Source organism: Colius striatus, chromosome 3 (genome assembly GCF_028858725.1).
Source record: "Colius striatus isolate bColStr4 chromosome 3, bColStr4.1.hap1, whole genome shotgun sequence".
Taxonomy (NCBI): Eukaryota; Metazoa; Chordata; class Aves; order Coliiformes; family Coliidae; genus Colius; species Colius striatus.
Genome location: NC_084761.1, coordinates 91,982,225 through 92,008,626, shown reverse-complemented (window position 1 = coordinate 92,008,626; position 26,402 = coordinate 91,982,225). Strand labels below are relative to the sequence as shown.

Below are 26,402 nucleotides of genomic sequence, written 5' to 3'. Positions count from 1 at the left end.
CTTATGGAAACATTTTAGTCCCATCAGTTACTAATGGGCAAGAAGTACAGGGACAGAACTGTTTTAAGTGGCAGACTCAGATGCATTAACCATTAAAACGAAATCTTATAGTAAGTAGCCATGATTTATAATAGTGTTGCCATGTAGCTTCATATCATAGAATCACAGAATGGTAGGGGTTCAAAGGGATCTTTAGAGATCACCTAGCCCAACCTCCCTGAAGAAGCAGGGTCACCTAGATCAGGTCGCATAGGAACGTGTCCAGGTAGATCCTGAAGACTTCCAAGGAAGGAGACTCCACAATGCCCCTGGGCAGCCTGTGCCAGGGCTCCCTCACCTCACAGTGAAATAGTTTTTTCTTATGTTGAAATGGAACATTTTGTGTTCTGGCTTCATCCCATTACCCCTTGTCCTGTTGCTAGATACCATGGAAAAAAGGGCTGCCCCAACCTCCTGACACCCACCCTTTAGATATTTATAAATATTAATAAGATCACCCCTCAGTCTCCTCTTCTCCAGACTAAACAGCCCCAGTTCCTGCAGCCTTTCCTCATATGAAAGATGCTCCAGTCCCTTCATCATCTTGGTGGCTCCTGCACTGGACTCTCACCAGAAATTCTCTGTCCCTGTCACTTAGCACTAAAGCTAAGAACCAAGACACTCAGAACAGTTACTGTGGTACCTTACATCCTTTCAGCCATCATGTAGAAGCCTTAAGTAATCAAGTGATTCTAGCTAGACATGGAAGAGTTTGCTTTGACCTTAAGGTGACTTCTATTGAAGGGGATACAGCGAAAAAAGTTCCTAAGCAAATTGTGGTTCAAGCTAAAATGAGGTATTATATGATAAAACCACTTAAGAACAACCAGGGACAGTGTGGCCAGAAAATATACCATGAGAAAAGCAATCTGGGGAGGCCAGAGGACTCACTCCAGGTAGTGAACAAGACAAACTAAAGAACATAAATGCTAGGAAGGCCGTCCCCTTAACACCAGAGTGTAGCTCCAGCCTCATCCCAAAACCATTTCTTCCTCTTGGAAGTTTCTCCAGCTATCAGATTTTAAGAGTCCCTAACAAATGAGATGGCTGGTGATACTGCTTACAGCTAAGAGACTCACTGAGACTGAAAAGCTTAAGTGTCTCCATTGAGCCTGATGAGTCGTAAAACCAACACACAGAAATTCCATTTTAGAGAGGTGAAGTGCCTTTGACCAAAGGTCCTGTAGAGTAAACAAGACTCAAGTAACGACCTAGCTCTTCTAGCAATTTCTGTAGAGAAGAGAACTTGGTAACCAGCTAATGGATATCTACTAAACTGAACTACTTCTAAGGAGTCTGCAAAAAGTCAACAACAGGCTTACCCACTCCAACCAAACCTTAAATTCACACCAGTGGTCTGCACACAGAAAAAGGTCTCTCTCCAAGTCAGAGGATGGTGCCAACACACTCCCCTTAGCCCAGTATTAATCTCAGTTATGTGGCTTTTGGTGCTCTCCTGCATTTTGTTATCCACAAAACATCAGTAGTAGGAAATGAAGCTGAAGAGTCATCAGTAAACGCAATTCCGTTTATTTTCCAGCAACATCCCATACAAAAGTAATAAAAACATTAACTGCTCTCAGCAGTAAATCTGTACAGTGTTTACAACAGTTTTACATATAAACCCAGCCAGATGGAACAGCAAGGTAACATACAGATGCTCAAAAATACCTCCCCCTCCTTCGCTCTTGATTTGCAGGTGGACAACAGAAAACTACGGACACAATGGGCAGCGGGGGAAGTCAGTAAGAGCTTGCTGAACCATTTAGCATTTCTTGAGGACAGCACTGCCTTTGGCCATTTTCACTATCAAAAGGTTTCATTAAAAAAAATCTGATATGCATAAATTAAAAGTTAAAAAGAAATCACACAACTCAATTGTATTTTTACATAAATTTGGTCCAGAGAATACACAGACCAACCACAGCTTGAAGAACAGCCTTTAACTTTGCTTAAGCTTTCTTACTAGTATCAGCTTATGAATCAAGCTAACATCTAAAATTTAATCTCTAAAGCAGTTTGCACAAGACTATTTAACTCACAGTATCAAAATCTTTCAGTGGTTCACTCAAACACAATTCCAAGTCAAAATCACCTTCTGCTTGATAGTCGACATGTCTAACTTTGGTGGGAGTGCCAGAACAGGTATTCTGGAATATAAAGTCAGTCAATAATTAGCAGTTAAACACACATTTGTGCAGTTAATTCACTTCCTTTCTGTGATTCATTTAGGTCACCCTATAACAGAGGCTTACAAGCACTTTAAATGCCATACAAAAAGCCAAGGCCAGTCTTAAGATTAGAGAGATTTAATCGAAGGGTCCTGCTCATTTAACCACACTCAAAGATTTCTTGCAGGTATTTTAAGGATCTATACATGCACACATGAAAACATTATACAGATTCAATACTCAGCAGAGAAACACATCCAGTAAGAAAAACAATACTAGATCCTTCCTGAAGGTTTCTGCCCAGCTGTACTAAATGCTTTCAGGATATAAAAAGGGCCTACTTCAAAGTCTGAGCGCACCAGGAAAATTATACCCTATTTTCAAGCTAGATATTGCACTCTAAAGTAGTATTTGCACTCTATGTCATAGTTCAGAATTGACACTCTTTAAACCAATCTATTATCTTTTTAAGGCTATGAAAAATGATATATTTGTCATTGGAGATGATCCCTTAAGTTTTAACTCTCTAAACTTAGACTGCAGGCAGATATTGGCTACAGTTGTGAAAATGTCTAAATTTGAAGATAACTCAGCTCATCAACAGCCCCTAAACACAGCAGATTATGGAATTTCTCACATACAAAGGCTGGATATAATTCTAAGTAATGGACTAATTATTAACAACTAATTATGCAAATGACAGATAGGCTTACATCATTGTCTTGACAGCTGGTTTGAGATTCAGTAGAATTGCTCCCAACAGATTCCGTCTCCATCTCACCAAGGTCAACAGGGCTACTGCAAAACAATTGTAAAGAACACAGCCTTAAACAAATTCACTTCTTTAGTACCAAGTCACACTTTGCAGCTCTGAAAACGACAGCCAAGCAAGAGCAGAGAGATCTACAGAGGTTACAGGGACAGTGGTTGCAAACTACTAACCAGAACAGCAGGTCAATTCAATTACAGTCACAATGGCCAAGGAGTGATTTAAAGTCCTGAGACTAAGACAACTTGTCAGAACAAAATACCCAACACTCAAACCACACCTCATTACAAATGAGGACAAACATTGTGGAAGAGCAAGGAACTTATTTTTGTTCCAGACAAGGTTTCCATCCATTTGTTTTACAACATAAGATTTAATATCCACTATACACAGAACCAGACCCCAGCAGTTGAAGACTGACTGGTATTTCAACACCAACTTGTACATTAGGCTTCAGGCTGAAATACCAACTCCCCTCACATCAATTACAAGTAAAAGGAAGCTCAAAGTAAGTCTTTGCTTTTTGATTTGCTCCTAATGGTTTTTAAATCAGCATCACTGTTCAGGAAAAACAGTAGTTTATTACCACAAAACCGTTTCCTGAGGAATTAGCTACATTGTTCTGTAGTCCCACAGTTCTACTTTGTGTGTTTCCTGATCAACTTTATTATTTACTTCAAAGAAAAATAACTGTTGCATTATTCTGCACCTTCTAGAGCAGAATACCTCAGTAACGTGGGTGTGAACATTCATGGCCATGCTTTTAATTTAATGGTACCTTAAGATGATTTTTACAAGTACTTCTTTCCTCTGCTCTGCTCAAGAAACATGAATTTATACCACTGTTCTTGAACTACCAAGTGAGAAAGCTATGAGACAGGTTCTCATACATTGTCTTGGTCCAAGCTCAGTATTCATGAGATCTGTCAATTAATGTGAACTCTCCAGCACTCCATCTATCACAGATTAATCCTCAGACTGCTCTGAAAGATCTGGCTTGCCTTAGAATCATATAATTGTTTTGGTTGGAAAAGACCTTTAAGAACACTGAGTTCAACCACTCACTCTGCCAACCCACTAACACAAGTCCCTCAGCATCTCAGCTCCACAGCTTTTAAGTATCTCCAGGGATGGGGACTCCACCACCTCCCTAGGAAGCCTGGGATGGTGTCTGACAACCCTCTCAGGGAAGAAGTCCTCCCTACAATCTAAGCCTCCCTTGGTGCAACTTGAGCCCATTTCCTCTTGTCCTGTCATTCATTACTGGAATGAAGAGACCAACCCCTTGATGGTGTGGGGTTTTCTTTAATAGAGCACTGCAGAATGAGCTCTAATTTCACCCTGTGGACATACATTAAAAGAGTGATATAGATGTATCCCTTTGCAAGGGCACAGAGTAAGTCTAGGGCCACCAAGCTATTAGATATTCTGACCAAGAAGGAACAGAACAGCACTAAGTATGGACAAGTAACTAGTGGAGTCTCCTCTGGAGGTCTTCAAAACCCACTTGGACACATTCCTGTGTGACCTGATCTAGGTGGACCTGCTTTAGCAGGTGGGTTGGACTAGATGATCTCTAAAGGTCCCTTCCAACCCCTACCATTCTATGATTTGTCTCATAAAGGGGTAAGCTGGGGTTTGGTTTGGATTTTAATATTTAATTCTATAAAGGAATCTTGAATACTGTACACATACAGTCCTTGCAAATCACATCCTTCTTCAGTAGGTGGATCCCAGGAATGCAAGGCGACTTTCCACAGTTTGATTTGCTGGTCCCATGACCTACGGCTGTACTTCTTAAATTTATTTGGAGTTCTGGGATGGACTCCTGGTATACGATGGCACCTGTTCAGATATTAGGGATGAAAAATTCACTAGTGTTTTTCACATATATGTTTTAAATGTTAAAGACCAACTGCCTGCTACACAGACTCATTACAATACAGCAGACTCTATGAGAACAAGACAACTGCACAATTCTGGCACTCAAGTGAAAAACTGTCAGCTCCATATGAACTTCTCAAGTTTTCTGCCTTTGAGTGAAATGAAAAAATGAAACAAAACAAAAGGATTATCAATCCTAGGTACCTAGGGGCAACTATAGTCCATTTTGTCTTTGTCTACTAATGAGAAAATTGCCTGCAAGAAGCAGTTTCGTTTCCTCTAGTTGACAAGCACAACCAAAAGAACTTTCACTTCCATTTCTGCAGCGAAGGGATGTCTTCATGTATTGCTAGTAAAATAAAAACCCCAAATCCACGTCTCATTTGATTGTTGGTTTGACTTATTGGTTACAAAATGCCTTATAAAGTTTAATTTGCAGATGCCTTCTGTTTGAATGCGTCTCAGATATCACATTTAGTACAGTAACACGCCTACAAAGAATAGGTGTGACTTACAACCAAACCTTTAATGTTCCAGAAACTCAAGCAGCTTACCTGGGCACTTCTTTGATGTATCGATCGTATGCAATTGTGTTTTTTCCGTAGTTTATCTGTTTTTGTCTTCTCATCAAAACCACTTCATCTGTCTCGAGTTCTACTGTCACAGTGGACTCCTTTGAATCAGAACTGAAGGAAAAAAACATTGTAGATTTGGGACAACAAGCAACAGTCAAATATAGATGTATAAAGTTATAAAGAAACATGTGAAAACTTTTCAGATGAGAATTTGGGATGTTACTGAACTGTGATGTTGGAGCAGACTGAAGATGAACTATTTAAAATTGAGCATTTTCAGAAATAATATGATAAATATGAAGATTCAGAGCTACTGTCTGTATTTCACAGAATGGTAGGGGTTGGAAAGGACCTCTAAAGATAATCTAGTCCGATCCCTCTGCTCAGGCAGGTCTACCTAGATCAGGTCACACCGGAACATGTCCAGGCAGGTTTTGAAGACCTCCACAGAAGGCTTCACACCCTCCCTGGGCAGCCTGTGCCAGGTCTCCCTCATCTCAACAGTAAAATAGTTTTTCCTTAAGTGGAACTTTGTGCTCCAGCTTTTGTCCATTACCCCTTGTCCTGTCACTGGACACTACAAAAAAACTGTTGCCTCATCCTCTTGACAAACACCTTTTAAATACTTATAGGTAGTACTGAGGTCCTCCCTCAGTCTCCTCCTTTTCCTCAGCTACCTACCTGCCAGAGGAGGACTTCCTTTCTCTTGAAAATTCATTTATTAGGAGTTTTCTTCTGTACCTGTAAGAGTTCAAATCAGTGTTAAGAACACACGCACACAAAGAGAATGTACAAGGCTGCACTGTCACAGCTCACAGTTAACTTTATTTCTCAGCCAAGCAACAGTCTTGAAGTCAACCCACACAATGTAAATGCCTTTCTGCTATAGAACAGATGTTTCCTTTTCTCCTAAAAATAAAGACATCTGAAGAGTTTCTTTTGAAAATGTTTTTCTAGCAATTATATGTGAAAACAGTAATTAGGGAAAGGACATTCAAAGTAATTCAATCTAAGAGATTCAGGAAAGGTTACTGGTAAAAGGGAGATTGTTTGTGATATGCATCAACTCTCTGGAGAGTATGGTATCTCATTCCTGCAGAACTTAAGTCAAAAGCTGACCTAAAGGCAGAAAACAAGAAACTAAGGCTGGTCTGACTTTACTACAATGATGAAGTTAAAAATATAAGTCAATACAGACCCTACAGCCAACTACCATTTCTCCTCCTTTCCCCACTTCACCTTCAACACTCATGGATACCTTGCAATTTCTTTGTTAACACTGGTCCTCATTTCGTCTTCTTCCACTGCAGTTCCCCAATCTGAACAGCGGGAAAGGGGTCCAGGGCCTTCTGGTGTCGTAAAGCTAGGAAGAAAATTTAAGTAAAGAAAAGATTAAAGGCTTCTACATTAAAATGTTGGTGTATTGTATTATTTCCCACCCCCAGCATCTCCCCCATTCACAGTCTGATAGCTATTTCATGTGTCATTTACAGTACTCACAATGGCTATGAATATCTTGTATTGCCCTATTAAAATGTCTGCATAGTAAAATTATGCATCAGTTGAGAGTTCCACTGAGAGTTATGTAGTTTGCCTTCTGTTTTTTCCTCCTTAAAAAGTTTATGCAGATATCTATAGGAACATATGACTGTAGCCTGCAATCTTGCCTACATCATCAGTAACTAGCTGCTGTCCTTCCAAAAGCAGTATGTGAAACACCAGATTTACTCAGTTGCTCACTTATTTTCACTCCAACTAAATGAATTCACAAATATTGGTTCTTTCATGATGGCAGACTCATTAACTATATAAGAGACAAATATTAGAACCCAGAATTGCAAAGGTTATTAGTTAAAATTACACAACAGCACCAAGAGTTTCTCCATATGAAAACACACCTAGTAGAGGAGGTAAAGACACCATTCTATGATCATCTTGTTTAATATTGCCACAATAGTACACACAGCCTAGATCCACAAACAAAAATAATGGGCTTGTGCAGTTATTGCTTCATGATAAACAGCAGTAAGCAAGCATGAAATTATAATGAATGAAAAATGCTGCTTCTTAGGAAGTAGCTCCAAGATAATAATTATTTTCCTTCCTTTAAGACTATTTATTGAATCATAGAATGGTAGGGGTTGGAAGGGACCTTTAGAGATCATCTAGTCCAACCCCCCTGCAGAAGCAGGTCCACCTAGATCAGGTTGCATAGGAACATGTCCAGGTGGGTCTTGAAGACCTCCAAAGAAGGAGACTCCACAACCCCTCTGGGCAGCCTGTGCCAGGGCTCTCTAACCTCAACAGTAAAGTAGTTTTTTCTTATACTTAAATGGAACTTTTTGTGTTCCAGCTTCATCCCATTACCCCTTGTCCTGTTGCTAGCTACTATAGAAAACAGGGATGTCCCAACCTCCTGACATCCACCCTTTAGATATTTCTAGATATTAATGAGATCCCCCCTCAGTCTCCTCTTCTCCAGACTAAACAGTCCCAGGTCCTGCAGCCTTTCCTCATAAGGAAGATTTATGGTCAACAAGTAATTTATAGGTGAGAACCCTGAATAGTCAATTCCAACAGCACCTGACAAACAAAAGAGTGAGATGTTTCTGTTGCAAGCTCTGCCTACCTGTCCAGCCTGTTGTCAGCAGGCCTGTACTTCTCCTCATCGAAAGCAGATGACTCGGACTCCTCCTGCTTTCTCCGCCTCCCATCTGCGCCGCGTTTCCTTCCCTGGGACCAGCGAGGGGGAGCCTGTGGGCTGGCGGCAGAGAAACCAAGACAAGGTGAGCATACTAGGCAGTTTTATTCACCTCTTTGAGACACCATCGCATGCGGACATCGTCCTTCAGTTTGATCTGACGTTAATAAATCACGCGTAACTACTCAAGCAGGTACAGGCTTTGAGTCCCTTCGGCGGGAGGCTCTGCCCCGCACTGCACCTCCACGCTAAACGGCCCCACAACTCGCCCCTCACCGACAAAGCGAGGGCAGGGCAGACCCGGGCATTCACACCCGATCCCGAGGCGGCAGCTGCCGCCCCGCACCCCCGCAGCCGCGGGCGAACATGGCCGTCGCCGGGCCAGGCGCAGGGCCCGCCTGAGGGACGGGGCGCGAGGGCGGCTCGGGGCTGCCGCCGCTCCGCCACCGGGCAGCGGGAGGAGGGGGAGAGGGGTGGGGGGACGAAGGATGAGCACCAGCGTCGGTACCACGGCCCTCTGCCTCAGAATGATAGGATCAGCCGGTATTACGTCTCGGCAGCGGCCCGGGTGCCGGCGGCACCGCACGAGGCGGGGCTCTCCGCTGCCCCGGGCGAGTACTTCTCCCTTCGCGGGCACGGGGCATCCCCGCAGTTCCCAGACTGAGGAGCAGAGGCGCTTGTGACCTTCCTTCTGATATTCGAAGCAGGTCCGCCGCAAGGAGCTGAGAGCCGCTACCATTTTCTGGTTTTCGGGTTGCTTGCGTTGATACGACCCTTCCATAAGCGTGGAGAAATATTTTGTATCAAAAAGATATTCTGAGTCAGCTCAACAGCGCTAAGCCACCTGTACCTGGGACTCGCTAGCTGGATCGGGGTAAAGAACCGCACCTTTTCTCCGTCGGCAGTGCCCTGACTTGCTGAGCAGCGCTGCTCCGGGAGGCTAACTCCGCAGTTTCGTTTCTCGAGGCCAGAACTGCGACATCTTACCTGCGCTTGGTGCCGTCGTGCGGGCTCCTCTGGCGGAAGGACATGGCGCGAGGCGTCCTCGGCAGGCTGGAGAGAGAGACGGGTGGCGAGGGACGGGGTCTGACTGCGAGAGACCAGCAAAGCAGCGAGAGGACGGACCACCTTCCTGCCTTCCCGCGCAGCCCCTTCGCATCTCCCGCCGGCGCTGACGGACGCCGCCCGCCCCGCCTCCCCGCGCCGCGCCTGCGCAGGGCCCTCCACGGGGACAGGTACGCGGGGGGAAGGAGGGGGAAGGAGAAAGCGCAACCACCGACCCGCGTCCTTACTCTGCCCAGCCGAGACAGATGGAACCGAGCCGAGCTTGACCATAGGCTCGAAGCAAACGCGCTCCCCCCGCCGCGGCATCCCGGACAACCCCCCCCCCCCCCCCCCCCGTCTAGTGTAATGGTTTAGCCCGCGCCCACGGCCCCGCCCGGCCCCGCCCCGGGGCGTGTTGGCGGGAGAATCAAGCGCGGCGGCGCGCGCTTTTGGCGCGCACTGCCCGCAACCGAGGCTAAACAATAGGGGAAAAGCAGAGTGCTTTTAGCATGAAGGTGTGCAATCGTCAGCACGGGCCTTTAGTCCATGAAGAGCACGTGGCATAGCAAGGGACTGTTCAAATCCTACCCCTGACTGTTAGGTCAGGAGTCTGTACTTCACAAAATGATGTGGCATTAGAGGCTGTGCTTTAATAAGTGAAGGGTTCCAGGGTTTTTAATTGCACATAGGACACATTTCCACAGATGCAGCAGTATCTTGTTAATTTGAAAATCTAGTTGGAAAAGACCTCTCAGATTAAGATCATTGAGTGTAACCATTACCCTAGCACTGCCATGGCTACCACTAAAGCACGTCCTTCAGCCCCACATCGGAAATATCTCCAGGGATGGGGACTCCACCACCTCCCTGGACACCCTGTGCCAGGGCCTGACAACCCTTTCAGGGAAGAATTTTTTCCTGCTATCCCATCTAACCCCCCACTCCGTTGCAACTTGAGATCATCTGCTCATCCTTGTGAAAAGAAACTAACAGACCTCAGAGAGCAGAAGTCTCTCTTGATTAGGCTCAGACTTCTTGTTGCAACTTCATCGTTGCCTACCTGAAAACCCAAGAGTGGGTAACAATTTGAGGGCTGTACTAGGGTATAAAGCTTCCTCTTCACATCTTTAACCCAGGCCTCATGGAAGCAGCAGACATCTGCTGCCAATCTGCATATTAGACCTTCCATTCCCTTCAGGAGAAAATCTCCCACAACGATGTCCTATCTCTTTTTCTTAACCCTGGTGACAGCTCCAAGTCTGATGAACTATCGTTCTCATCATTGTTCAGTTTAGCCTTAGGAGCCTCACACCTGTGAGGGAAGGGCACCTGGGGAAGGTGGGTGGGTCACAGAGGAGATGTGCCTGCTATGCTGGGTAGGAACTTGGTGCCATTCTCCATTTTCCCTTAAGCCACCACACTCAGCTAAGCAGAGAGGTGACAGGGAATGCTCTGGACCATGCCCCCTAACCCAGGGCAGGGGGAATGCCTTGGTGGTTCTTCTTGAATATTACTCCTAGCTATTACAGTAACAATGACAAAGGTGGTAAAGTGATTTTACCTCCAGAAGCAGCAGCAACTATTCATATTTTAAAAGGCATTAGATTATTTTGGGAATGTAACACAACCTGCACATTTCTGCAGGTTGAGTATTCAACACATGATACAGTAGCAAGGACAATGGGATCTTTCTCTTATCATAGAACCCAATTAAGAGTTTTCTTCCTCTTTTTCAAAGGCCGTTTTCCTTGCTTCTCAGACCAGCACACTTTATCAACTATTCTCAGATTAAGGTCAAAGAGATCAGCAAAGAGGTATAATGTTCTCAAATTAATAAAACTGATTGACATTACAAAGATACAAAGTAAATAACACCATCCTCAAACTTTTCAGGTGTTTTTTTTTGTTCTAGAATTCAGTTTCCAAGGTATGCAGTGGGAATGTTTCATTGTGTATTACATTTCTGCTTCTCAGATGCAGCCTGTGTATTCTGACTCAGCTCTACAGGAAATAGTCTGTTTTTGGTACATTACAACAATTCCTATTGTGATGCTTCCACTGAAACATTAAAAAAATCATTAAAAAGTACCTCCTCCTGCTTTAGTTCACAGGAGTTAACACGTGAGAAGAGAAAGCCCACCACTATCATTGATTTTCCTCTAACAAGAGCCCCAGCCGATTTCATGAAATCTATTCCTTCCCTCCACATTTAGGTAATACTCACTTAGCCTGTACTCTGTGGAGATGTATTTTCTGCTGTCAAAAGGTTAAGCTCTCAAGAATCACAAATTTGGCAAAGAGCTGTCGTCATCTATGGCCACCATAGTGAGAAGCAGCTGGCATGATTTTGCCTTACTTATAATAATGCAGTTTCTTCTAAACACAAATCACCTGTGCCATGGACTGAATCATCTACTGCGCTGGCCCAGTTGGCTTCTTCCTTACTGGTATTTGGCTACCACCTGTGACATGCAATTAACTTCTTTCCCCTGTCCATATCTTCATTGCCTTCTCTCAAAAAACACTACCACTGTATAACAGCTATGACAACAAGAGTTATAAAAACAGAGCAGAATTACAGTCCTGCAGAAAATCAGATTTAAAACTTAGCTTTAGCAAGCAGTCTGTTTTTACTGTGGACAAGCCTTGTCTTTCTCTCACAGGTAGCAGAAAGCCAGCAAACCTTGGCTCTGGTTACTTGACAGAAACACAGTTGGATATTCATACTGTGTCTTGCTCGTGCAAGGTAAATGCAAGGAGTGAGCATAAAGTTACTGAGCTTTGAAAACAATACAAAAACTCTGCAGGTTTCACCAGTAAAGCTTTCTGCTGCAGATGCAGCCTTAGTACTAAATACTTCTGGTAATACTTAGAGATAGGAGATTGTTTCAAAAGCTGCAATAAGATTCTTTTGTTCCTTTATCTTGCCTAGTTGTTTAGAGTTTAGAACTTGCAGTTCCCAAGAATCTCTGCTCTTCATCTCAGGCAGGACACTAAAAGAGCAGTATGAGAAAATCCAACTGCAAAGCAGCCCTGGGCTAGGTATTCGACAGATTAAAGAACATAAACATGTCTTCCAATGAACCTGGCTGAAGTGAACCTTCACTACTACTAATAACCACTACTATGACAGGCTGTATCTGAGTAACACTTGAACCATCAGCAACCAAATGTGTTTGATGGATGGCTGAAATAACAAACAAAAGTGGAGTTTGTCTGTAGTTGTTACTGAGGTTTTTTTTAGAGCAGCTAAACACAAACATGACTGCCACAGCCCAGCAATGTTTCTGGAGAGACTTTTCAAGCATATCTTGACAGGTGGTGTTTTGGTTTGATTTTTTTAATGAAGATACCTCATGCATAGCAAGGCTGAAGCATAAAGTGAGAGGGACAATTTGCATCTCTACTCTGGAAATAAAACATGGTTTTTACAAACTACAACTTCCTCATGAAGTGCTCCTATTGAGTACTTGCAGAAATTCTTCCTGTTTCTTGATTAAGCCCTCTTGGATGGTTGAACAGAGTTGCCTATAGGAACATCCCAGTTGAAGTGTGGCAAATAACCAAGCAGCTCCTTCCTTACTCCCTTCTCAGTTTGCAGATACAGAAAGGGGCTTTATTCAAGGTTGTGAAAAACCATACAGCACAGTATCTGCAGCTACTTTTAACTCTGGTCATAACAGCAAGGTAGAGGTCAAGTAAGAGTCTCAGATCACCACAGTAAAAACAGATAGCTGAATTTTCTTCCACCAGAGATCACTGCAGAATTACACACATGGTCTTGAAGGCCAAGAAGCAGCACCTGCTTAGTGAAAGTCAGGATTGCTCAGACGTATTGAAGATGCTCTTCATGGTGAATTGACAAACCTTGTTCCTTATTATCTTCTTGTAAGTTGGAGAAATTCACATCATTTTTACAAAAAAAGGTGCAAGCATTATTCAACCACTGCCAGCAACACTAACAGGTTCAGTAATGGGAAGACAATGGCTCCCTGCCAGCCTGCCTTGGGAACTGCACCAGACCAGATCAAGAGTCTTCAGGCCATTATTTGCAATTGCTTTTAGAAATTAAAGTTTGAAACCTCAGCAGCTGGCTTTTTTGGCATTATTTTGCTTGACTCTTCTATGATTTCACATTTTTTTTCCTCCACTTAAAGTGTTTCACTTGTATGAATTGCATCTATGTTCTCACAATATGTATGTATCTCAAAGATTACCGCTAAGGATGTGTTTGGAAAGGGTGCTTTAGCTGTTTAACAGTGCTTTTTTTTTGGGTGGGATGTCTACATACCTAGTGCTCTTGGCTGAAATGAGTAGTATTTTGAGAAGAGCTCACTGGGTTTCCCCTAAATGTTGTACAGAGGTGCTGGACTTTCCTTCTCAGAGATCTCTGTTGTAGGTTGTCTCCTGCCCTTGGGGGTTACAGTTGGGCTGGCTCCATGCTCAGTGAAATGCATGACACTACGCCCAAGTTAATTTCAGTTGCGGTGCTTTAGCCTTGGCTGGGTGCCAAGTGCTCGACCAGTCTTAATATCACTCCCCCTCCTAAATTGGACAGAGGAGAGAGAAATATAATGAGGTTTGGGAGTCAAGATAAGGACAGGAAGGTCACTCAGTAATTAGCGTCACGGGCAAAACAGACTCAGGGAGAAAAAAGATTTGAATTATTAAATGAACAATAAGAACAGTGAGATGAGAAATGAAACTGAATCTTAAAACACCTCCTTCCACCCCTCCCTCCTCCAGGACTCTCCTCCTTCCTTCCCCCCAAGCAGTGCAGGGGATGGGGGTTGCAGTCAGTTCATGGACCTTGTTGCTGCTTCTCAGGGGGAGGCCTCCTCACTCTTCCCACTGCTATACTGTGGGGTCCCTCCCATGGGAGACAGTCCCTCATGAACATCTCCAGCGTGAGTCCTTCCCATGGGCTGCAGTTCCTCACAAACTACTCCAGCATGGGTCATCCACCAGGAGAACAGTCCTTCAGGTACCAACTGCTCCAGCCAGAGTCCCTCACGGGATCACAAGTCCTGACAGCAAACCTGCGCTGGCGTGGGCTCCTCCATGGGCTGTGAGTGGATCTCTGCTCCCCTGTGGCTTTATGGACTGCAGGGGCACAGCTGCCTCACCATGGTCTTCACCACAGGTCACAAGGGAGTCTTTCTTTCAGGGCCTAAGCACCTCCTTCTCCACTGACCTTGGTGTCTGCAGAGATGTTTTCACATTCTCATTCCCTGTTGCTGCTGCAGTTCAGCAACTGAGCAGCAACTTCTTCCCCTTCCCAAATCCGTTATTCACAGAGGTGTTACCTCTGTCACTAATTGGCCAGGCCTAGGTCAGTTGTGGAGTCCATCTTAGGATTGACTGGCCCTAGCCCTATCAGCTCTAGGGGAAGCTTCTGGTAGATCTTTGTTTTAAGAAGCCACTCCTGTAGCCTCCCTGCTACCAAAAACCTGGCCCAGGCAAAAGCACTACATCAGTTTATCCAGCAGAACTACCTGCTGCGACAGCTTAGGAATTAAATCTGTCCCTGTGAGCAGAGAAAATTCTTCAGAAAAACATTTTCTCACCACAGTGGGAATTTTAAGGGAGCAAGAAGTAGCCTCACCGCTGTGACCTCAAAGGAGCAGTTTTAAAACCAAAGCAGAATACACATAACCAACTGCACTTCAGAACTCCTAGTGAAGCCTTGTTGCTACGAGCACAGATAATGTACCATCTGTAGGGAGATTCTCCCAGTGGAAGAAAGATACCAACAGAAGACACATGTCGTTTCTCAGAAGAAATTTAAACCCAGCTCATGAAGTTCAGAGTTTGGCTTCAATATGAACTGAGCACAGATTTATTCCAAGTGGATTTTACTAAAATAGGTAAAATTAATGGAAAGCTATCAAATACAATCTGGGGGTAGAGTGCCAGAATTCAGCTTTGCTTACCTCAGTCGTAAGTCTTGGACAGATAAACAAGTGAATGATTGGACTACACTCCAGTTTTAACTGCTCCATTTAGACTGTTGAGGTCACTTATTAATTTGAAGTCTTAATCATGGTTCTGCATCCAGTGGCAGTGCTGCATGAAATGCCTTTACCAGACCTCAAACCTCATCTGCTCCATTTCATTCCTTTCCTTGTGCTACCATAGCTCTTCCACATGTACAGAACCTGGATTAAGGAATAAATCTGTCCAAAATTTAACTGCCACTAGCAGATTGGTTTTTCTATTTCTAGCTTAAGTATCTTCAACTGAGGAATACAAGATCTTCTAAGGACTGCTCAATTACAAATCCCAAGGATTTATGTCCATAAATCCACTGCAAGCCCCATTCATCATGGGCAAAAGCTTAAGGGTTCTGAGAGCTGAGCTTAAATATTTCATGACAGCCTATTCTCACCTCACAGCTCCATCCTCTCCAGAAGGACACACAGCAGAATGGATGCTGGGGCTTTAGCTGCTCCTTTCCACTAGGTTACACTGCACTAAATATAAGTTCATGACAAGATGTCAACATACAAACTGAGCAGTTGGACACAACCTTAACTGTAAACAATTTGATGGTCTGATTTAATCCCTAAAACACATTCCTTCCCCCTTTTAGCAAGACTAAAAAAAGCCCAAAGTAAACAAAATACCCTAAAACAAACTAAAAAGGGACTACTGAACCCATATAATCCTCTTACACTGGGCCTCTGACAACATAACAGCAAAAGCAGATTAACACGGATATTTAAAGTTTTTAATTCTTCTGCATAAAGACAAAGTGCCAAAAGTGTAACACATTCCCTTATTTACAACCATCATAAATCACATGAAAGCATGCACACCAGAACAACAAGGTTCTAAGTATTACTTCTCAAAAAATTGCTGTACAGATGTGTTCCTTGTACACACACACACTCTGTGTGCTGGGGTGTGCAACTGAGCCACCCTTGTGCTGGGACACTACTGAACCCCATATGCCTGAGCATGCCTGGAAATAGTGTTTTTGAAGGGACTGTGAGTTGTTTCTGGGGAAGCAGATCCTTCCACATCAGTAGCATAATGGGCTTTTAGCCCTTGGGTATGCTGTGATTCCCACAACATGGCTGCTATGTGCATCCATAGCACTGCCATATTTCCACAGCAGCCTTGTGAAAAGCCAAACCCAACTCCTGCCATGAGACAACACCCACTTCTAACAGGTATTTGTATCCCAGCCCATGTTACAGAAAATGCCACAAGGATTGTAAAATGTCCTTGTAACTGGCACATAAATCTGGTTTAAACTCCACTGCAGTTACGGCCTTCACTTTGAACTTCTGTGCACAGCGCTAAAAAGAGTAAAACACAGAAGAGCCTCTCTCAACACCATCACAACCCTTTGTCTAGACACCTCGCACTCACAGCAGCTCCAAACCTGCAAATACTGCTGCTCACCTCTAATGTTTGTAGGAACAAAAGGCACTGAACTCGTCTCTCATACTCTTAGCAGCAGATCGGCTCTGCAGATCAGGCTGCAACACACCTAAAAGCAATATCCAGGTATTTAGGCTGTGTTGCTGTTCATACAGTCCCCTTAAAAGAAGGATCTCAATTTGATAAACTACCTACCTTTCTTCTTCCTTCTATCCCTAGGCTTAGGCAAATACTAGCTTAATGTATCTTATCTCAGAGAACAGTAAATAAGCCAAGTGGATTATCACCCAATCCAAAAGAACAGTTTAAGAAGTGGAGAAAAGCTGAAATTATCTACATGCTTTTGAAGCAGTTCTTCAGGTTGGATGTACAGTCCTGATCCAGTAGAGGAAACAGCGCTTAACTCTGTGGTTTAAGGGGTGACATTCTTCAGGCTCATTATCGGACCAATCCACCAGTATAGTATTAGTGCACTCTAGGTAGCATGATCTCCAAACAGCAGGATCCATTAACTGTAGTAGCCTTTACAATACAATGGCACGTGTCATCTGCCAACGCAGGTACAATAGAAACATTTCTCACAAAAGCTTTAAGGAATCTCCATCGTGGTTGCAGCACGGCCTTAACGAAATCTGAAGTTTTACGCTTGAGGCAGAGCTTGCGGAAAATAATCTGTCCTTAAAGATCTGGAGAAATCTAAACACAAAAGGAAGACAACAGCAGTTGGTAAATACAATGTATCTAGTCATTAACAGCCAAACAATTCACTCTTTTAAGCTCTAGTGTTAAGAGTAGCTGGAAATGGAACAGAGCATTGCTTATGGTGACTTTTAAGCACAGTGTAACCATAGAACAGTAGGGGTTGGAGGGGACCTTTAGAGATCATCTAGTTCAACCCCCCTGCAGAAGCAGAGTCACCTAGATCAGGTCGCATAGGAACACGTCCAGGCGGGTCTTGAAGACCTCCAAGGAAGGAGATTCCACACCCTCCCTGGGCAGCCTGTGCCAGGGCTCCCTCATCTCAACAGTGAAATAGTTTTTTCTCATGTTTAAATGGAACTTTTTGTGTTCCAGTTTCATCCCATTACCCCTTGTCCTGTTGCTAGCTACAACAGAAAAAATGGATGCCCCACAGAAAAAGGCAAAGCTGTATTGTCCGTAGTAGAGTACAAACACTACAAACACTTTGAGAACATAAGTTACTGGGAGAAAGAGAATACTACACACTCTATATTCCTAAAGTATTTGTCAAAGAGAAAACGCAGCAGTTGACCTATCTTTATCACATCCTCACATCATTTTCCCTTAAATGTTACAATTCACAAACCAGATTTTCTCTAAATTCTAATTAACCCATTCCTGCTGTATCTGAAGTGTCCTTTTGTCTACAGTTTTTGCCTTTAAAAAGCACTCAGAGAGAGTCAAATTTACAGATAATTAACCGGGCTCCAAGACAGCCACATTTATTTTTCTGGTTCAAGGCAGGAATTTTGTTTCAGCAAAAAGGCAGGTGGTGAGGAACATTTACCACACAACCCATCTTCTGGTTTTCAAATAACATTCACCTTCCGCAGATTAAGTAATTTCAGAGTTAGCAACTCATGACACCTAAAAACTACAGTTAAAGGCAGCATCTCTCTAAATATTGCATCCCAGAAATCCACGTGTTGCTGCACAGAGAAGCTACTCAATTCACGTTTTTCATTTTACACATCAGAGATATTTATTCAATTAGAATGAGTGATTACAAACCCCCTGAACACACACATTCCTATAGAGCCTTATTTCCAACCAAGACAACTGCAATGCAGCTAAATATCATCTATCCCAAAGATCAGAAAGACTCTTTAACTGTGAAGTAGAGAGTCATGCTTCTTTTACCTGCACATTTCACCTTATGTTGACTGTACACATGCTGACTGTAAATCTCTTCCTCTTTCAGAGCACATCTTAAGCAATAGCACCAGTTTTCCATGACTCCATCTGCTGATCTCGGACTACATCCCTGATCTTCAAATCACTGTCTGTTCCAGAAGAAAGTCCTCCTCTTTCAATACTTCTATATACAAAGAGAGACTAGATATTTTCAAATATTGGATTAGGGCTTTAGAACACTGAAGCCTTATTAAGTCTTATTCATGCTCAAAGGGTTAAAATTAAAAATCAACAGAAAAAATGCCATTTGCACATTTTTAAAAGCTCTCACTGCCTTTTCCTCATATTGCTAGATGAAAAATCCAAATAGTGTAAAACTAATTGTGTGCCATATTTTTAAGGAATTTTATTAAGTAAAATATTCCAAGATCACCGTTTGACAGACATTTATATCCTAGGCAAAAATGTTGCAGAGCCTGCATTAAATGTAGATCAAAGACAATGAAATTACACAAAAGACTATCAGCTAACAAAAGCTGTTTCAGTCAAGATGATGACCCATCCTATTAATGCATCACAGGAATCTCTAGTCCAGGAGAAAACTTGCTCTGAAATCTAATGCTGCAAATGCAAAGCTGTGACTTCATCACATATTAAGAAGCAGAAAAGTTGTTACTAAAATAATCAAAGAAAATTGGCACTTTGTGTGATAAGATAAAACATATGTTTGCTGGCTGGACAGGTAATATTTCAATTTACTACATCTGATGTATTAGATTTTTAATTAAAGTGCTGCACTAAATATAAGAAGACGGGCTAAAATACTAAGATACTAATATAATTGAGGAATACAAATATAAACCGATCTGCTTGAACTAACCAGGTGGATTCTGCAGAATGATACTGTATATAGGCTACTGAAACAGACTTGGTAAAATAAGTAGTCAGCATGAACTCACCTTGGTACTTAAATTTTTTTCTTCATTATTCTATCTTCAGCACTTGCACTTCCCCATCCCCCTTCAGGGTACTCTGACTGATGTCCTTCCCATAAACTGCTACAAAGTTTAAGCCTACAGATAAAAAAAAGACCCAAAGACCAGGTGGTTTCATTATGGTAACCTTTCTATACTAAATACAGCTACAACCTGCTATTTACTTGAAAACAGATTATTACATGAATTTTACCACAAAACGTCTAAATATTGACTAACATGCCCCTAAAAAGTACAGAAGTATATACATCTTTGTTTTATTATAAAGCTTGGACTGAAATACAGCTATAAAGCATCTATGCTTCTAATCTAACATGCAAAAAGAACAGTGATTCATGAGTTGCATTTGATACCTCTCCAGCCTGCAGTCTGTATCTCTGCAAACTTCGCTCTCAGGCAAGAAGAAGTTGGGCTTTTCTTGTTTCTGATTGTTCCACGACGAAGAACAACTGGCTGGAAATGGGTCACTGCATAAAAACAAATAACTATCATTGTTATCATCTACAAAACAATCTTTGAGGAGATGGAGAGAAAGCTTTTGGCTGCTAGGCCGAGGAAGTGAGAGGTCAATAACAACCACAAGGATCAACTCTGTAAAATGCTATTGCTTTCTGTGAGACATGGAGGGTGAAACAGCCTCATCCCCTTCCAGCGTTACATAATAGCACAAGCAGCAGAAAGCAACAGATGCAAGAGTCAGACTGGAAAAAGCCAAGTGAACTCAAAGAACAAATGTAATAACCACACATGCCACACATTGGAGGAAATGTAAGGAGAAAAACAAAAGTCAGTACTATTAAACAGTAAAAGAAAAGAAAGATAAAAAAGCAAAGGACATCTTCACAGTACAAGGAATAAAAAGAAAGCATATCACAATCATTATGGTATTTACCTTGTTATTTCTATACCATGTTGTACTGTCATTACTTGGTCATTTTCACTGAAGGCTTCCCACTCTGAGCACTTTGGAAAAGCTTCCTGTTGTCCTGAATCGTTAAGACTAGGAAGAAAGTGAGGTTTTGAAACCACAGACCTTCGTAACACAGCCCTCTTCAAAAGTATAAGAGGAACAAAGTAAAAAGAAAACACCCCTACATCTTATAATGACAGAGCCCTGGCACAGGCTGCCCAGGGAGGGTGTGGAGTCTCCTCTCAAGGTTTTCAAACCTGCCTGGATGTGTTCCAGAGTGACCTGATCAAGGGGAATCTGTTTTAGCAGGGGGGCTGGACTAGATATCTCTAAAGATCCCTTCCAACCCCTACTATTCTATGATTCCTTGACAATAATTTTTACTCAGATTAGTGTGGAAAGTCTACTAAAAACCTCAAAACTTAAATCATTGTTCCATTTCTCTTGTGGTTCTGACAACACATATAGAGTTAAGCCACGCTTTCCTCTCCATAGCTTATAATTTCTCACAGGAAAACTTCTTATGCAGCAGTTAAGATAGAGAAAAAATAGAAATAGGAATAATATCACTACATGAATAGTCTAACTCCTGAACATATGAGAATAAGGAAGGTGTTAGCCTGAAAAATGCTACCCTTCTGTTATTAATTTTTGAACATGAATCTCACTCTATCCCAGTCTGGATGACCAAATCTTTGTTATTCCAACAAGGATTTTCTTCCATACTATTTTTCATAAAGCAGGGAAAAGCTGAATCAAAATATACAAAGCTGCTTCATATCCCTTCATGAATACATGTTCTCTGTAATATCTGTAGCCAATGTAACATGGCAATAAACAGGCAGTGAGTTTCAGTATTCACAGACAGACTTCTGAGTGAATATTAGGCACCATTCCCTCACCATAATGTTTGTCAACTTGCCCACACTCTATCTACTAAACTGCAGAATGCAATGTATGCAAGGGGTATGAAACTACAGCAGACACCCAACGCTTTCAGAATGACAATCTCTGAAGCAGAAGCCAGGCTCTATGAGAAATCAAGAAAAACACAGTAATGTTGCCTAAACCTGCAGACAAAAAACCTCACCTATGTTGTGTCTTCTAACACTGACGTTTCTTCACCTTTGCCATGAACCACTCAGTATTAGCCATTCTGGCATGATTTTCCATTTCTCATTAAGCATTTCTCACACATGTCTATGTCAAATTACAGCCATTAACAAATGGAGTGATAGATACCAGTCACACTCCACACTTCAGTTCATAATATGAATCTCCATAGTGAGACTCATTTCATACCTTTCCAGTGTGTGGTACATACGCACATAATGGGCTTTGCTCTTCGAAACCACAGAGGAGTCAGAATTGTTCCTTCTTCTGCGTTTCCAAACTGGAGAAGAATCAGGAGAACAGGGACTACAAAAAATAAGATAAGGATTTTACACATTTATTTTTGATCTGTGTTTAAATGCTTATTGGTGTTCTGCAAAATAACAGCACATGCTACACAGGAAGACTTCTTTCCTGAGGTGTGACTCTTCAGTTACAACACAGAAACACAGAATAAATAGTTCAAATGTTGGTAACTGCTCCACTGGATTCTGGAAACTGAACCCAGTCACAATTGCAGAAGAAACCTGGTAGAAGAACATTTTTCAGCTCCATACACGTGCCCCCACATCAAGTTCTCTCAGTAAAACAAGATGTGCATGAGGTGCTTCACTGTTAAGCATCCCTGCAGTTCTGTAGACAGGTATAATACTGCTAAAGATGGTCTCTCTTGCTTCTGAAAAACATAGCTTCCTTTCACACTTGCCAACAGTGGTTAAAGTAATCTCTGTACTCCACTGTGTAAACAGAGAAGCTGAAAAAACACTGCTTTTTTTTCTGCTACTAATGATGCAATTCTGCAATGACAGCAATTTTTCCACCTTCAATGCTCTGTCCCTCAGCGAGGGATTACATTCAACAGCAAAAGTGCCAAACTCTGAAGTAAGCATTAACTGTCCTGCTTCATTGAACATTTCCTACAAAAAAAACCTGACACCATCAACATGTACTGAATTATTTCAGTAAGCTAACCACAGAAGTTTTCTCTCATACCTCTCTGGTGTGTAGTCAGCCTGTCTGCATTCATCTTCACACTCAATTCTCTTCTGCTTTTTGTCAAATACAAAGCAGCCAGGAACATCCTCATCTTTGCAGAACCATTCCTGGGAGCTGCCTGAGGCTTCTGTACTACTAAAACCAGAAAAAAAAAAAAATCCAACACATCTGTCTTACTGCTCCAAGCAGAAGATAGTTCAGCTGCAGTAACAATGAACAGTTCATCTCATGTGACATTCAAATGATGCAAGCAACTGCAGCTTCCACTGTAGGTCAATTATAACACTACTAAAACGAGTTACACGATACAGAGCTAACACGAACTCCATTCCCTCTTTTCCTCCCAATTTAATAGTCCTAATTTTGTAAAGTACCAAGTGGTGTCAATTAGCAGAGCTACCCTTGTTACAGAAATTCAAAGTTATGAAAAGGTAAAAAAACCCTGCCACTCTCCCACAGAGAGCACAGAAATATCAGTCTAATCTTCTTGTGCTTCTCAAATCCTCTAACATATTGTTACTGCAGGAGAAAAAGGGTCCCAGTGACATCAGAAAAAGCAAAGATGGAAAGGTTATCAAGGTCAAGAACAGTAATCATCAAATTTCTGCTTATGCCTATCCTTTTCTAGAAAAAACAATTTTACCTTGTGCTAACCAGTGTAAACACTCAGGAGAAGAGGATGTACTACTGTAGGCAGACTAATTGCCTTCCTCCTCAAAGTGCCTTATTTGAGATGAATTAAATACTGAATAATGGGAATATCCTAGACTAGCAAAATTCAAAAGGAAAACATGGCATTCAAAGAGATTCCCATTTCTAAGCCTCATCTCCCCCATCTGCTCCCAGTTAGGAATGCTCTAAAGGAAACACAGGGTCCTCCTGTGAAGCACAAGCCACGCTGACATAATTCACCAACACATACACTGGCTGCAGATCCCAGGTTTCTTCAGTAGGAGGATCCCAGGCATGCAGTGCTATCTTCCACAGCCTTATCTGCTGGTCCCAGGACCTACGGCTGTACTTCTTAAATTTGTTGGGAGTTCTGGGATGAACTCCTGGTATTCGCTGATTCCTGTAAACACACAGATAAATAACATTTGTTATTTCTGAACATGACTTTCATTCCCCCCAAAAAAAATCCCCTCAGTCCATCAGATCACAAAGGCATCAGTGGCCTAATAAGTAGAAGTTCCTTATTTTTAAATATTAATTGAAACGTGTATGTTGAGGAAAAGCTGTGGGAATTGGGGCTGTTTAGTCTGGAGAAGAGGAGACTGAGAGGAGATCTTATTAACATTTATAAATATCTAAAGGGTGGGTGTCAGGAGGTTGGGACATCCCTTTTTTCTATAGTAGATATTAAAAGCACAAAGGGTAATGGGATGAAGCTGGAACATAAAAAGTTCCACTTAAACTTAGGAAAAAACTATGTCACCGTGAGAGTGACGGAGCCCTGGCACAGGCTGCCCAGAGGGGTTGTGGAGTCTCCTTCCTTGGAGGTCTTCAAGACCCGCCTGGACATGTTTCTGTGTGACCTGATCTAGGTGACCCTGCTTCTGCAGGGGGGATTGACTAGATGATCTCTAAAGATCCCTTCCAACCCCTACCATTCTATGATGAAACCACTGGGATCCTTGACTCTAATTACCCAAAGACGTATTGCACACCACATCATGTCATGCTCAGCAATAAAAGCCAGGGCAAAGGAAGAAGGAAAGGGAGGTGTCTCCCAAAGCAGTCACGGCTCAGACTATCAAGGCACTAGTCTGCTTGTGGCACACAGTGAGTGACTGCATTTTCATCACAGAGTGGTGGAGGTTGGAAGAGACTATTCTAGAGATTATCCAGCCCAATCTCCTGCTAAAGCAAGTTCCCCTTGATCAAGGGGCACAGGAATGTGTCAAGGCAGGTTTGGAAACCTCCCGAAAAGGAGCCTCCACACCCTCCCTGGGCAGTCTGTGCCAGGGCTCCCTCACCTCAACACCAAAGAGGTTTCTCCTCATGTTAAAGTGAACTTCCTCTGTTCCAGCTTGTGCCCATTACTCCTTGTCCTGTCACTGGCCACTGCAGAAAAAACCACTGTCCCCATTGTCTTGACACCTACCCTTTGGGTATTTATAAGTGTTGATAAAAGTCTTCTCAGTCTTCTACAGGCTAAACAGCCCCAGGTCCCACAACCTCTCCTTGTAAGAGAGATGTTCCTAGCCCTTTGATTACTTTGATAGCCCTGTGTTGAACTCTCTCCAGAAGTCCTCAACAGTGATAGAACCCGGGAGCCCAGAATTGAACACAGTACTCCCAATGAAACCTTACCAGGGTTGAGTAGATGGGAAGGAGAACATCCCTTGACCTGCTGGCCACACTCAATGCGCTACAAGATGCATCACTTGCCTTTTCTCCCCCTTTCTTTCACCTATTAAACTATCCTTATCTCAATCCATCAGTTTTTTCTATTTTGTTATTCTTAATCTTTCTCCATCCCAGTGGGAAGAGGGAGCAAGTAGCTGTGTGGGTACTTGGTCACTGGCAGGGGTCAATCCACAAGTATCTCTAATGAACTTTTATTCCACCGTTGTCCACACGACATTACAATGTAGATTACTATCATTCTGTACAGCAGATCTAGGTGGACCTGCTTTGGCAGGAGGCTTGGACTAGATGATTTCTAAAGGTCCCTTCCAACTCCTGCAATTCTATGATTCTATTATTTGTCTTTTGGGATCATAGAAACCAAAAGTACCTCCAATCTCCTGAGAAAATGTAAACAATAGGCCTTTCCACTGAACCTACACTGGGCAGACACTACAACAAGGCCATATGGGATCCCACCACAGCTGAAAGTGGTATTTCTCAGTTGGTATTCCAAACCCAGATCCTGGCCACCACAGACTGCTGGAGAGCTCACTCAAACTGTATGTTCAGTACAAAATAACCCTGTTTATAGTCCTACCATATGGTATCAGCTTTATGCTGGGGGGAAGCACATTACAATAATGTTCTAAATCATACCAAGCACCTTGGTCTCAAGTGGTTCCCCCTTTCAGCTTCACAAATCAGTTCACTTTGCTGTAAGTCTTCTTGTGAGATAAACAATGATCCCTGATAAGCAACAGTATTACAGACTACTCTGTTAAATTGGCATCTAGAACTCTTTTTTTAAGTTTATCCCACATTTTTTCTGAACACTGCTCTCACCCTTCCTGTCCTCCACCTGGTTTAACTGATGACAGTACAGTCATACAAGTGCCAGGCATCACCAGCAGACTGGCCACAGTCCTGCCACCGACAACAAAGTGCCAAGAAAAATCATAATTCACTAAGCAATCTAACATTCTTTGAAGAATGGAGTGTTACTAAAGACATGACCATGATGTTGTGTAGTTATCTGTCATCATTTACATATTCACTGTTTATTTTTAACCATGCAGTCTAATTGTTCAAGTTTTGCTCAACAACAAGCTTGCAGTGTCCACTGTACTTGGCTGGCCATTTTCACACCAGCCTCTTACAGGTAGAATCCACAGACAGCTGGCAGCTACAAGTAGCAAGCCATATTTAGAGAAAAACACTTTGTAAAAATAACACTCAAAACAAAAATATACAGTAACACAAATGCACATCCACACATTAGTACAGACTAGCTTCTAAATCTTGACAGCTCTGCAGTAAGCAGAGGGAGTTGGCTAAGAAAATTTAAGTGCCACAATTCACAGACTCCAAAGACCAAAGTGGAATGACAAAGAAAGCAAGAAATCTAGGTTTTGGTTTGTTAGTTACTGGTGAATCACTGAAGACTGGTTTCCCTTACCAATAGTTAAATGCAAGGCTTTACTCAGGCCATTTCCTGGTATCAATTCACTTCACACTGGCCTAGCAACACAGTCACCAGAAGCATTACAGGAAGCTAGTTAATAGAGAGCTTATTTAAAAGTATATTTGCT

At 42.5% G+C, this 26,402-nt stretch overlaps 1 protein-coding gene across 6 annotated transcripts in view; it reads right to left on the bottom strand.

The window, feature by feature from the left end:
- Positions 1-1,572: 1,572 nt before the first annotated feature.
- Positions 1,573-26,402, bottom strand: part of SLBP (stem-loop histone mRNA binding protein) — a 29,024-nt gene continuing 4,194 nt past the window's right edge. Inside the window, exons 1-10 of one of the 6 annotated variants that reach the window (XM_061992377.1) lie at positions 18,454-18,647; positions 13,475-17,268; positions 9,127-9,192; positions 8,068-8,199; positions 6,697-6,801; positions 6,120-6,179; positions 5,418-5,549; positions 4,675-4,824; positions 2,924-3,008; positions 1,573-2,189 (exon numbers count right to left, since the gene is read on the bottom strand). In XM_061992377.1, coding sequence (XP_061848361.1) covers positions 2,073-2,189; positions 2,924-3,008; positions 4,675-4,824; positions 5,418-5,549; positions 6,120-6,179; positions 6,697-6,801; positions 8,068-8,199; positions 9,127-9,170 — 825 coding nt within the window. In that variant the 5' untranslated portion in view covers positions 9,171-9,192; positions 13,475-17,268; positions 18,454-18,647 and the 3' untranslated portion in view covers positions 1,573-2,072. Of the gene's footprint in view, positions 2,190-2,923; positions 3,009-4,674; positions 4,825-5,417; positions 5,550-6,119; positions 6,180-6,696; positions 6,802-8,067; positions 8,200-9,126; positions 9,193-9,267; positions 9,321-12,261; positions 17,269-18,453; positions 18,649-19,406; positions 19,521-19,795; positions 19,910-20,334; positions 20,443-21,654; positions 21,772-22,458; positions 22,597-23,383; positions 23,534-26,402 lie in introns of those variants that run through there. The other 5 variants (XM_061992378.1, XR_009818415.1, XR_009818416.1 and 2 more) reach the window with 5 other exon arrangements.